This window comes from Cryptomeria japonica, chromosome 5, assembly GCF_030272615.1.
Source record: "Cryptomeria japonica chromosome 5, Sugi_1.0, whole genome shotgun sequence".
NCBI lineage: Eukaryota > Viridiplantae > Streptophyta > Pinopsida > Cupressales > Cupressaceae > Cryptomeria > Cryptomeria japonica.
Window position 1 is genome coordinate 283,514,268 of NC_081409.1, and position 14,499 is coordinate 283,528,766.

Below are 14,499 nucleotides of genomic sequence, written 5' to 3' on the forward strand. Positions count from 1 at the left end.
AGCAATGTCTATTCCAATATATGTAGTCTATCTACAAATTCCAATGTTCTCTCAAGCCTTGGTTCAGAATTGATTCTCCTCAAGGTTCCTAAGGATACTTGCTACCATAGATGGAAAAATCGGCTGGGACTTGCCAATACTCGCAAGTCCGATGGCGTGCCGAGTCTGTTAGAAGTACGGTTGTTGTTGCACCAAAAGATCAACCTGTTAATGCCCACTACAACCACTAGACTTATAGAATCCACAGGAGGTGGTTAAGCCATGTCACAAACCCGAGCGTTGCGCTGCACAACACAAGGAGACCAAGGGCGCACACCTTGCAACAATCCTCCCCCCCTAGTGCAAGCGGGGGGGTTTGAACCTGTGACCTAGGCTTTGATACCACTTGTTAGAAGTACGGTTGCCGTTGCACCAAAAGATCGACTTGTTAATGCCCGATACAACCACTAGACTTATAGAATCCATAGGAGGCGGTTAAGCCATGTCACAAACCTGAGCACTGCATTGCATAGCACAAGGAGACCAAAGGCGCACACCTTGCAACAGAGTCAACTCGCTGCGAACTCGCGAGCCACATCTTGGCGAGTCTCCTCCCAGGACTCGAGTTTTAGCATGTGACTCACGCAAGTCCTAGGTTGGGACTCTCGAGTCTTGAGATAGGACTCTCGCGGCAGAGTAAAAACGCCTAGCAAGATAAAAAAACATAAAGTTAATGATTTTTTTCATTTCTTTCTACTCCTTGGTGTGCAAAACAGGTCTGAAACTTGAAACTATGAGTATGATCATTGATTATGATTCATGAATGATGAAATTTCAAATATTGGGTTTGAAGATCATATGACGTGTAATGTTTGAAATATGGCTCTTATGTTCTCTAATTGCATTGATTTCTTTTTGTTTTTTTTATAACTATTGTTTTCTTCTTTTCCGAGTCCTAGCTGAGTCGTAGCTGAGCTTTTTGCCGAGTTGTGAGTCCGAGGTCTATTTTGGGCTGCTGAGTCCGCGGCGCGTCCAAGTTTTCAAACTTTGCTTGCTACCATAGTTGGCTTTGCAATGTGTAAGGGTTGCAATTTTTCTCAGCCCATAAATGGCTTTGTGTAACTTGATCTGTTTTCCTTCACCCATGCTTGTAAGTTGTAGCTAAGCATTTTTGTTTGTATTAATATCATGTTGCTATGTGTTTTCTAAGTTTCTTATTTCATAGTGTCTTGTGTTTGATTTATCCGTCTTTAGTTAGGAAAACCTTGCATTTAGGTGATCTAGGAATAGTTTGACTCTATGCACAACTAAAAAAACATTGGTCTACTCAATGTGCCAGAGATTTTGGAGGTTCTCCTATGCCCCAAGTATGTGCCATGCTCCTAGACTAGTTGTTGTACGCATACAAAATTTATCGTAGTCATTTTTCAAGTCAAATCCTTGTCATTCCTTGTCTAGTGAATTGGCCATCCCAATCTCCTATGTTTATAAAAGATTTGAAGTTTGAGTTATGAACAATAAAATCAGAAATCCAAATTATCAGTGTTTTGAATAACTCTTATTATTAGCTATGAATTTGAATTTTACGTAAATATTGCTGTTATAATACTATTGCTGCTATCACTGTTGTCATGAATATTGCTGTTATAATACTATTGCTGCTATCACTGTTGTCATGATTAATTTTATTGCTGTTGTAATGCTGTCATGATATTTTTAACAGTTTTTAGTTGTTGTCACTGAATGATTAATTTTATTTCTGTTATACTTCTGTCATGATATATTAATGTTTTTTTAAATGTTATGAATTGTTTTCTCTTTTTGAACATTATAAAAATTTTCCTAGTTGTTGGGGATGGTTGGCCATCCCTAGGATGGTTAGGGGATGTTGGCTGTACAGTGTTTCCCATCTGTATGTTTTGAAGATTTGAAGATTTTTGGGGACGTCTAGGCAATGTTCCTTGCCACCTTGCTGCAATTGAAATGCCATTGGGGACGGGGATGAGGGTTTGAAGACTAGGGACATCCCATGGAAAACAACATTGAACACAGTAGATGTCACCCTAGGAGCTATAATCTCTACCTTTGATTGATGGAGGGGCTAAGAAAAATGAATCAACGACAAATGAAATTGCAATGTTTGTCAAAAGCAAGTTTAACCATTCCTCTAGACCCAATTCTTCTACTTCAAAGGGAAATTAGTTCTTCAAGGATAGAATTTTGTGCTACTATTGCAAGAAAAAAGGAGATATTATCATGAATTGTGTTCAACATGCCAGATCTTCTTGATGGCAAGCTAAATATAGATAAGGCATTGGTTGGTACAATGATCAATATAATGTCCCTCCTAGGGCTCTACCTGCAATTTTGCCCAAAAATCACAATTCCAACTCAAGTCTCAAGAATATAATTCAATTCGAACTTTATTCTATACAATATTGTTAGTCAATACACTAAATTTTCAACATTATATATATACATCAGTTCACTATGAAGCAATTTTCCTTTGTTAGTCCTATTAGGAATTCGTGGGGGATGTATGCAAACCATAGTCTCAAGGGGAGATTCCCTTGTATTGTGAGAGCATGGGTAGGATTTAGTCCATCCATTGTGGGTTGGCATACTTGGGGGGAAACCTCATGCCCAAGGGCACTCATTCGCCCCTTGGCCCATGACATGTGGTAGGATCATAAGCTGACTTCATCGCTCAATCCACCTTGGAGATATCACACCCTCCTTGATCAAGCCTAGGAGCACTCATTCGCCTCCTAGCCCACAAGTGCTACATCTTGGGGTGGTGTTCTTGATAAGACTCATGAGGATTGCCTTCCTCAACAAGCTTGGGAGCACTCATTTGCCTCCTAACCCACAAGCCTACAACTCGGGGTGGTGTGCTTGCTGTAGGGTAGGACAACTCTCTCACTGCTTTTGACTCGAAAGGCTGAAAACACCTTTCTATTTGCAATTTATTCCATTTGGATTCCAAATAGACTCTTTCAAGGAGACTATAAACTAATTACAGTTATAAAATTCACATAATATAATCATTCTACATTATTTATTCATAAATCTAAAATCACAAAATACATCTTTAATAACATATCAAACACCTACCTGCAATAATTTATTATTTTTAATTTAAAGCTGGAGTAATAGATATATTTTATTAATCTTTAAAATTTCTTTACTTAACTTTATTTAGTTAATTCTCTTATGTTGATCTCCTTATCTTCTTTTTCTGCTCTTAATCCCAAATCAGATTTTATTCATGTGATGCCTTTTCCACAAATAGGTCTTGTTGTGACGTTTTCACACATCGCCCCATTGCAAATGGGGACCCCCCTACTTTTTAGGCCCTCTTGGTCTTTTGTTTTTTGTTCTTTGGGTCTTTCACAACAATCCCTTCGATCCACCTGGTTTGCAAGTGTTTTGATAAAATTTGACGAAGTCTACAAGTCGTTTGAGTGAATTTGGCTAAGTTTGGAACCTGTTGTGTCTATTTTAGGGTTTTGCCCTTCAAACTTAGATTTGAGGTCTTTTCCTTAGGATTTTGGAAAAACTGAGAATTGCATTGGAATCAAGACCCTTCAAGGAACCTACTAGTGAAATTTGAGTGAATTCTGAGCAACTTTCTATTTTTGGAAAGTTCCTATTTTTTAGGGATTTCACTGCCTCTTGGATTGTCGTTATTTTGCCAAAAATCAAACTTGCTATTTTTAGCAGTTTCTATTTTTAGTAAGAGTCATCTTGCCTTGTTTTGCCTTAGTTTTGACGTTTTGAAATACTTACTATTTATAGTAAGTCTGTTCTTCACAGGCAAGGGTTCCGACACTGAAGACTGAGCATTCCTGAACACTTGTCTAAATCCGAAAAGTTTGAAAAGGCAGGCTTCTGAGCGAAAAATGGTTTGAGTGGAAATCATTCCAAAAGTGGAAAGGCATTGAAAATCCTCCTAAGGCATGAAAATCCACTTCAATTCCAAATATGGCATCCTGAATCTGGAAAATGATTGAAAATGGCTAAGTTAGAAGAAGAAGTTCCTAAGGCAACGAAATCATGCATGTCTAAAAGTGGGCATTAAATGGGGATCAGGCAAGAAAAGCAAAAATATTCCAAAATTCCATGACCATGTGGAAATGGCGGCCAAGGTAGAGATAGAGCGCCGGGATTGGGTTGTGGAGGAATTTTCCTCCACACCCAAAATTCCTTCTCCATCTGTTTTTAGTGCTCAAGGAGAGTAATGGGCGCTAGATTGGGGTCATGGAGGAAAATTCCTTCATGACCAAAATTCCTCCACACTAGCATTTTAGCACCCAAGTTGGAAGATGAGTACCAAATGGAGGGTGTCAGGGAAAAGTCAACAAAGTCAACATTCCTCCACTGCATAGGATTGGCGCCCAAGTTGGATGGCAGAGCACTGGAAAGGGGGTGTCAAGGAATTCCGTCCTCAAGCTAGAATTCCTCCACAAGGTATATTCCACGCCCAAGAAGGAAATGGAAAGGAGGGGGGCATGGAAATTTGAAGTCAAGGATAAGGAAGAAAGGAAAATCCCCTTAAGAGATTCAAAAATCCTTTCTTAGGCATGAAAATTCACCCAAATGTTGAAGAAATTTCAAGGCAATGACAAAATTGGTCAAGGGAAAGAATTTTCTCTCTCCTAAGCTTCGAAGATCAAAATGGGAAAAATTCCTAAAAAATAGGAAAGGTGATGAATTTATCAAAAATTTCTTCCCAAGGAGAAAATTATACACAAGATGAAGGAATTTCAGGAAAGTGAAAAATTTGACTGAGTTTTGGAAATTCCTTCCTTTAGGACAAAATTCTTGGGAAAGTGAAAAATTGACTAAGTGTCGAAAATTCTTTCCTTAAAGACAAAATTCTTGCAAAAAGTAAAAAATTGACTAAGTGTTGGAAATTCCTTCCTTCAGGACAAAATTCTTGGAAATCATGAAAAATTGGCTTTGTTGGAAATTCCTTCCTTTAGGACAAAATTCTTGGAGTGTTGGAAATTCCTTCCTTTAGGACAAAATTCTTGGAAATAGTAAAAAATTGGCTTAGGCATGAAGAATTTCCTTCCTCCAGGGCAAAGTAGAATCAAGTTTAAGGTTGGACGCCAAAATGAGGTTAAGGAGAAATTTTCCTCCACATCAAAATTCCTTCACCATGGAGAAAATGTGCTTAGGAAAAGAATGGATGCCAAAGTGGCATCAAGGAAGAAAAGTCTATTTTTTCAGAATTCCTCTCTCTAGGACAATTAGAAAATGCAGAAACATGGTCAAGAAAGAAAATGTCAATCCCAAAGAAATCCTTCACCACCTTCAAACAACGCCTAAGGACAAAACAGAACGTGGAATTCAAGGTTGAGGAAAATTTCAAAATTTCAAAAAATTCCTTCCTTAGGGAAGAAATGGCACCCAAGGTGAATAATTTCAAGGCACGAGGAAAATTGGCTAAGAGAGGATTTTCTCTCTCCAAGGACTTCGGACAGATTAAAATTTCCCAAACATGGAAGAAATGGTTAGTTGATGGAAAAATCTCTTTTAGAACAAGATGTGAACTAGAACATAGAAATTTTCTTTAAGGACAAAATTGTCTCTTCAAGAATTTTCTCTCTCCAAGAATTCCACATGTGCAGGATTCCTGCAGGAGCGGATAAATTTGTTAAAATTCTTCCAAGGCAAGAAAATCTTCCAAAATGTCTTTTGTGGGCCCGAAATGGAAAGATTCTTGTGAAGGATGAGTTGGCGACATGCAAAGAGAATATTCTGTATTAATAAAGTACAACCCAAAAAATTATAGAAGTTCCTATGACGACGAGGTCCACTTGCATGTTGAGAATCTATTGAATGCATGGCGGCATGATGGCACATTTACTACTGGCGAGCGTTTGACCAAGTGGCGACTGAGTCAATGCATAGCGAGGTGGTGGAGCATCTTTTGCATGTAACTGTCGTATTTAGGAGATGATGGAGCATTTATTACACATTGGATGAATTTGATAGATAATGGTGCATTCAATGCACAGTGGACACCATTTTTGGCAGAACGTAATTAATGGATAATGGGCATGATGGGTTATTACTGTTTATCCCCACTTTGTTGCGTCGTGTGTGTGGAATCTTTTGGGTCAAACCCTAATTAGGGTTTGCATGTAATCGAGGCTGAAGGCTATATAAGGGGGTGACCCCTTCATTTGTAAAGGAGGGAGATTTGTATGAAATTGTTGTGATAAGTTTTTGAGATAATAATAGTGAAACATTGTTCTCTGATGGTGTCCACTTAAGTTATTTTTCAAAACTTGCATGGTTTCACCTTCCTCACATAGAGTAGTAGTATAGTGCTTTGATTTCAATGGAGAATGTAATGGTGTTTGATGAATTTCCATGGTTCATACTTTTTGCATCTTGTTGATTATAAGTTGCAGTGTAAAGTTAGCCCGAGCCACCAAATTTGTCCTAAGTTCGATTGTGTATAGTTGTTTAGATTGCACCGGTTCTTGCGTAGTTGTAGTTAAACTTGGTGAAGCAAAGCTTGGTTTATTTGGGATTTGTCCACTAAAGCATTATCTGTTGATATCACCGCCCTTAGGATTACATTTAGATCTTTCTAACCCTTTTCCCTTTAATTTTAGTCCATTCCAGTTTGGTTCATTTGAAGTAGAAGCATCAAAGAATTGCTATATCCGATGATGAAGTTCCAACCATACCAAAGAAGTGAAAGAACGATCCAAACGTAAGGCCCCTTGGATTACTAGCATATCACATCAAGCCAACTGAGTCACATCCATTGCATAATCGGAACCTTGGAGTCAATTGTTTGAGCTTATCACAAGCTTGGCTTACAATTAGACTTTGATCAAGAGAGAGTAAAGTGACCATTGGGCAACTTTATTCTGTGTTAGATGCTGTCATAAAAACACGTCAACAAGTCTGCCCTATTTATAATCTCCAATATGGATTGAAAAGTCACAAACATAGGGTACAATCTTCACTTAAATGACATGTCTTCAAATGATATCTCTTTTCATTGGATTCCCTTGGGTGAATTACTGCCTTTTCAGAATAAACCTATTAGAATTGCTAATTAACAATCAACTTAATTCACTTGCAGATTGCCAACGAGAATCAAACAATATATATGCTATTTATATATATTATTTTTTATTTGCTACATTTGATTTGAGGTCAGGGGCATGACAGTCTGCCCTTCTCGAGATTGCTTGTCCTCAAGCAATTTTAAATTTGAATGATCAAAGATTTCAGCTCCTTCCTAAGTGGTGTCTTCTATAGGTAGATCTGTCCATTTAACTAGATACTCAGGATAACTTCTTTTCTTGCATATCAAGGATGGCTTCGAGCTCCAAAATTAACTTGCCTTCATCATTGAGTGGGCGTTGTATATGTCGAATTTGAACTCTCAATATTGCAAACCGTAGTTCCAACCGTAAAACCCTAGATCTACAATAAAATTCAACAACATATCAATGAAGAACCATCAAACATGCAAAATCATAACCAAATGATACCTTCACATATTTTAGTGGGTTTGATCTTCATTGTTCTCCTATCTCCATTGATCTTGCTTTGATATGGTTGCTCTCAGATTTTTATACTTGCACAAGAGTTCAATGGTGAATGGATGTGGTTGTGATGATGTAGCTTGGTTGTGATGATGTAAACTAAATTCATTTCAGTAGAATGTAAGTATGCTCCAAGATTGATTGATTGGAAAGAGAGAAGGAAACCTCTTATATAGAGAACATCCTAAAAACAGAGAGATAGGATTAAGAGGTGGGATAAAAAATGGTCGGCTAGGATTGGAGGGTAGGTAGAGGAAATAATAAAATAAAGGGAGTAATTAAGATAATTGAGGGGAAAATGCTTAGTGAATTAATTAATTAAATTAAAGAACATATTTAATTAATAGAGGGGGGGCATATAAAATAAATAAATAAATATTTATTTAATTTGGGAAAAGGGAATTTAAATAAATAAAAATATTTGTTTAAATTAGGATAGAAAAGGGCTTAGAAAAGGTTAAGAATTAATTAAATAAATAAAAAATTATTAATTAATAGAAGAAAATGGAATAATTAAATAAATAAAAATATTTATTTAACTAGGCTAGGACAATTTTAGGTGTCTATAGGGGCAATTCTGAACTTGAAGTGATATTCTATTCTAGTACCTTCTTGAGGCGAGACACATGGAAGACATTATGGATTCTACTATTTGCCGGTAGTTCCAACTCGTAAGCAACCTCATGTATCCTTCTTAAAATCCTGTATGGCCCATAGAATCTAGGTTTTGAGTTTCTCGGATCCACTTACTTTGATTGATGGGTTGCTTATAGGGTTGTAACCTTAGAAAAACCAAGTCCCCAATGTCGAATGTCCTTTAAGTCCTTCGTTGATTGGTTTATATCTTTTGTTGATTTTGTGCTATAGTATTTGTTGTCTATGTTGCTCGTAATCCCTCTCTCTTGGATGTCTCGAAGGGTAATAAAGTTTGTGCAAGTACCTCGGAAATCCCGAAGGAGATTATCAACTTCTTCATTCATTGTTAGATTATCCTGGATGACACTCTCGTTGGAGATCCTCTCTTTGAACATAAGAGTTTACAGATACTTCCCACAAGTAAACCAAGTCTTGTGTCAGTTCGTCTTCTATTGTGTATTCCTCTTCTTCGGTTTTAGTTACTTCTGGTTCTTCCGCTGTGTTAATGTGTTTTTTTATGACACCTTCAAACACAAAATAAAATACTAAGTATCTTATGCTCTCTTGAAGAAAGACCTCTCGGATGCTAAACAATGTGATCAAAGGAGATGACTCCAAGGTTCCGATAGTTAGGTCTTGACCTTATACATGGATAGACACAGTGATTATGATGTGATTTGCTAGAATCACAAGGGGGACTTACATTGATACTTGAACTCTTGCTGGAACTCAGACTTCAACTTCGACTTAGAAAATAAAGATAAAAAGGATAAGGGTTTAGAGAGACTAATCTATTCCTAAGAATGTAAGAGATTTTGAATGATTCAGTGAAACTCTACTTGACTTTGCTTTGCCATGCAAAGAACAATTGCACAAAGCTAGCGGGATCTTCCAATGTAATCTTATGCTGTTCAAATCACCACCAACAACATAGACACCATCAATGTGATGCATATCAATGGGTAAGTAGCAATTGAAGTTGAGCTTGTATAAAGAGTTTAGTTGACCATGCAAAGTATTTGGCAATCAGCAAAATACAAGTGGTATGAACATGCGAATTTCACCATTAATCATCTACAATGACTTCCATCCATCTAATCAACATGAAAATAAATGAGACGTAGAGACCATGCAAATGTTGAATCAACACATGAAATTCACCATATCTTCAATAAAATGACATGCCTCTTGCAACATATTCTTGGCAAAAATCTCCTTTTCTCCTACTCTACTCTAGCTATTTGCTTGCTACTTGCTAACTATTGACTATATTATTATTCCACCATTCTCTATTAACCCTTACAAATGAGAAGACTGAGCCTTATATAGATAGCTCTTTATAATGAGTGGCTCAAATTGATTCACAATCAATGGTCGAGATTACAAGATGAAAACCCTAATTAGGGTTTGTTACAATAGACTCCTTTTCAGCCAATGAGAAATTTACATTTGATTTGACATGTTCCACATTGAATGTGAACCAATAGAAAATGAGGTTAGGTATCTTGAACTTGTGCCTCCATTGAATGAGTCAGGTACATTGCATCTGGATATGCTGATGTGGGATCCTTTGATTGGTTAGTGATGACAAGGATGCCACCTCAGTTTGTACTGTAGACTTGATACCTCATCACATGTGTATGTGGTTGAGCAATATTTCTCGATACTCAACATCTCTAAGCTTGGTGTGATGATGATGGCATCATCACAATCAAGTCGACCCTCTAGCTTTGATTGTTTAACTTGCCTTGCTTAAGCAAAACCTTTTATCTTCTGAGATGTTGAGTGCCTCATCCTGTTGCAATTGTTTATCGGAAGCTGTGAAGTTTATCATCTTGTTTGTATGACTTTTTAATGTTGTTCAATTGATGCTAGCTCCGGTTTGACCACTTGGTGTTAACCGCATTGATATCCTTTGATGAAGTCCCTTTACACTTGTTTTGTATCCTTGTGCATTCCTTCATATCCATGTGCAATCAGACCTGCCAAAGAGATAAACTTGAATCAAAACACTACGAATCAAAGAAGCAAATTTAAAATTGATCACAAACTTAAGTGTGACATGTATGCTGCATTTAGGTCTAGGTTCAAATTCAACTTCATACACTTCATCTCATGCTCTCCAACACGTTACATTATGCTTGAGTTGACCTCCTTGCCTAGGTGCATTTTCATTCTCCGTATGCACAAAGGTGGGCGCAATTTCATGTTCAATTGCACAAGCCTCAAGGCAGGGCGCAAATTTAAGGTTCATTTGCATAAATTGATGAGTTGATCAAGACTTATTCCCTTTCTTGTGTAGGCACATTTTACACCTCCATTTGCACAAGTTGATGAGTTGCTAGGGCGCAAAATGAGCATGCAATTGCACAAGTTCTCCTTGGTGAGCGCATTCTTCATGTTCAATTGCACAAGTGAGGGCACAAATTTCATGTCCATTTGCACAACTATTTTGCTAGAGCACATTTTTCACCTTCATTTGCACAACTTCTTGCTTGAATGCATTTTTCATGTTCATTTGCACAACTTATTGCTTGAGCGCATTTTTCACCTTCATTTGCACAAAGTTTGTTTGCTTGGGGCAAGCTCCTTGGCTTGAGCAAAATCTTGACTTAGCCAAATTTTGCCTTTTACACCCGAATCCTTCAATCTTGATCCCTTACTAGCATTGCCTTAGATTATTTTGTGATTCTTGCCTCTCTAGCATGGGCTCACTTTTAGGGTCCATTTGCGCAAATTGCTCTTGGTGAGCGAGCTATTGTCAGGACCATGACTCAAGCAAAATTTTGACATGGTCAAATTTTTCCTCTTCAAATTTCCATTAGTCCATTGCCTTCATTCTTCGCTATTTGAATGTATTTCATCATTGGAAGGCAATTTTGTAAGCTTGAGGTCACACTTCCTAGGGCGTAACATCTAGCCTGGTTTGCACAAAATATCAAATGACATGCTCACCAAGACAATCCTGCCCGTTAACTTTTCAATGATCAGTGGGTTACTTGATCTCATCTAGACACACTGACCATGATAAACCTTGGTAACTTAAACTGTCTTGCATGTGGACAACTTGAGCTAACCTCCTCTCACTGAAAGGTTAAAGACTAAGGATTGACACCTAACTAGAAACCCCAAGCAGCAAAGCAAAAAGTGGGAGGGGGAGGGGGTCCCCATTTGCAATGGGGCGATGTTGAAAACGTCACAACACACTTGTCTTTGAATTATATTTTCCTAGGATTCGTATCAGCAATGACGCCGAATGTTTAGTTGCTACTCCACTTTGCAAGATTATTATAGAGTAAATAGAAATGTACATTAACAAAACATAGGGATATAACTCACTGCAACACATTCAGAAGATATATCTTTTATTACCAGTTACCAAATGTGCAAGATGTGCAATAAGTACGTAACATCAGAGAGAGAGAGGTATCTTGACTACAAACAACTACATATAAATAGTGTACCAGGTTGGTTAAGGTTATCAACCACTGGTAATTGTCAACGGCCAACGCACAAGTAGTCGGGAACTAATCATCTCAATTATAAAACATAACAATTATTTATTTAGCCGACTACAACATGTACTTTTGCCGACTACAGTTCTCCCTATCTTGACTCACGACTCTGGTGCACTGATTTTTCCATGAGTTTGAACCAAGTTTATGTGAGTTGCAGTTGAGCACAGGGTGAGTTAAGAGGGTTAAACTCGACCCACACAAATAGGCAGCTCAGATGTGGAAAAATTGTGGCTTCCACACCAAAAGCACATTGAGAAGTGCTATTGATGATGATTGTGTACGTACAGGTTTGGATGCAAGAGAAAATCAATTTGATAATTATTAATATGATGACTAAATCCCAATTTCCAGAGATTATCTTTTATGAGAGTCCACTTGCATTTGTCTAATGCTTTGGAAATCTCTAATTCGATCGTCAAACCTAGTTTGTGTCATGAGAGGAGAGGGTGGATAAGTTCTTGTACATCTTGTCTATTATCTAAAATACGGTTTGCATGCTCAGACTTGGCAAATAATTTTTTTTCCTGAATTTTCTGCCTTTCCCTATATAAACACTTCCCCAACATTTTGTAGACTATATGATACATTATGCAACTGTATTTGTATGAAATTTTGTTTTTGAAAAAATTAAAGTATTTTTTGAAGTTACCGAGTGTTTGCCAAGTTTTGCAGAGAGAAATTTTTTGGTCTGTCGAGTCTGAGCAGAGTCCAAGTATGAGAACTATGATATTATCAGTATTTAGGTATTCGAGTTCATCGTTTGATTGCACTACTCCATTTAGAAGAATAATTTTTGCACCTTCAGAGCATGGAAGAGGACCAATTAGTTTTATTTTATTAATAAATTTGAATGCAGCATATAAACAATACATTATGGTCCTGGCTTGATTCTCTATTTTATTTAATATTCATTTAAGGTTTTTTGTGGTATTTCTAATGCTCACTGATTCTCTTACCTGGCTTGATTCTCTATTTTATTTAATATTCATTTAAGGTTTTCTGTGGTATTTCTAATGCTCACTGATTCTCTTACCTGCACCTCAAGTACAAACAAATATATTTACGTGTGGTATTTATTGCTTCTTCAAATGGGGTGATTGCTGATTGTCCATGGATTATTTGTGATATTCTTTCATTTGTTTTATGCTCAGATCTATGGTGTGGAGCCAGCTGAGAGCAACATACTGTCAGGAGGAAAACCTGGTTAAATAATTACCTCTTAACTTAGTTTTTGAGTTTAGCCTTTGCTTATTATCATGAAGCAACATGTCTATGCTTCGGTTGTTTTTTCATTATGCTCATGTTTTGATTTAAGGAATCTGGTTTTTTTTGACTCTGCAATTGCAGGTCCTCACAAAATTCAAGGCATTGGGGCTGGATTTATTCCAAGGAATTTGGATGTGGAGATACTAGATGAGGTCTTACAGGTATAGTGGCCATTAATTTTTGTACTAGTGAGATGCTGGCAAGTTGAGATGTATTTAATTAATGCAGCCGCTAGTGCAGATGTGCATATATTTAATATTTATTAAATAATTGAATTTGGATGTTTCTTGTGCCTTATCAGGCTTCTATTTCTGTGATATTCATAAGCTCTTACTAGCAAGACTACGTTCATTTTTTTGCTTCAGTTTAATAGTAAATTCATATCCTTGCCTCAATTTGATGGATACACGATGCACTATTTATTAAATATTTATATCTCAAGTTGAAGACTGGTTTACAATTACAAAGAAAATTTACATATCAACATGATAACACGTGTTAAGTTCTAGTTTGCAAAATATCAAAGCATGATTGAATTTTGTTCTTAGGCTAGTTTACCATAACCGTTCTTTCTTGGGCACTGTTTGAAATCTTTTCATAACTCTCTTACCCGTGTGCAGTGCAATGCCTTGTTCTTCATTGTATGCTACAATCCAACTAACTTCATTTGAGTTATACTGAGCACTTGTCCATTTTTAAGGCTTTTTTTAATTGGATCTGGAGTTGAATGATCTACACTTTTGAATACATGACTATTTAGGGACTAACCTTTCATGACATCTATTTGTATGGGATGTGTTTTTCTTTAGTATTTTTGGAATGATACTTAATGATTGCTTCAATAAGTTGTTGCCCTTTCTCTAATATTAATAAAAAACGTTGACGACTACTTTCATTATATACTTTATATGTAGTTAGCTTCTTGGTCATGGTTAAATAAAGGTAATGTTTAACCTAAATTTTTATAGGGGCAATATTTTCAAGTGTTTATTCCTATATTCCATTTGGTTTTGGGTATAGAGACAAGGGATAGTTGGACAAATTTTGGGGATGATGATCTAGGAGGCCATTTTTGGGGATGGTAGTGGATGATAATATATATTTTTATATATGTCAATACGGGTCCAATCAACAGATCCAAGTTCGGCACCATGTACAGCCACAAGCTTTTTTGCGTTGCTAGAGATAAGCCTATTTCTCTTGATAGAGTGAATGAACCTATATGTAGACTAGTTCCTTTTAGACTTTTGGTAGCAGGGAAACTACAAACTTGTGACAAGAGGCAAACAAATAGTGTGGTTATTAGTGATTAAGGCTCATACAAATGCCACCATAGTATTGGTCCTTTTGTGCACTTATCACCTTATCCAACTTTGCCTCTTCTGGATAGACTTTAAGTGGCAAATTTGGTCCACTCATGATGGATGACGACAACCTCCCATGCATTTTGAAAAACAAGTGTTGAGCTTCTCCCACCTCTATTGAATGATAGGTTGAATGTGCTCATTATAGAATTGCAA

General features: G+C 37.0%; 1 protein-coding gene across 1 annotated transcript in view; it reads left to right on the plus strand.

Moving 5' to 3' along the window:
* The window catches only part of LOC131039575 (cysteine synthase), a 129,422-nt gene that overhangs the window by 34,751 nt on the left and 80,172 nt on the right, over window positions 1–14,499 (plus strand). The window contains exons 6-7 of the mRNA XM_057972362.2: window positions 12,865–12,916; window positions 13,061–13,140. Of these exons, the coding sequence (XP_057828345.1) occupies window positions 12,865–12,916; window positions 13,061–13,140 (132 nt within the window). The remainder of the gene's footprint in view (window positions 1–12,864; window positions 12,917–13,060; window positions 13,141–14,499) is intronic.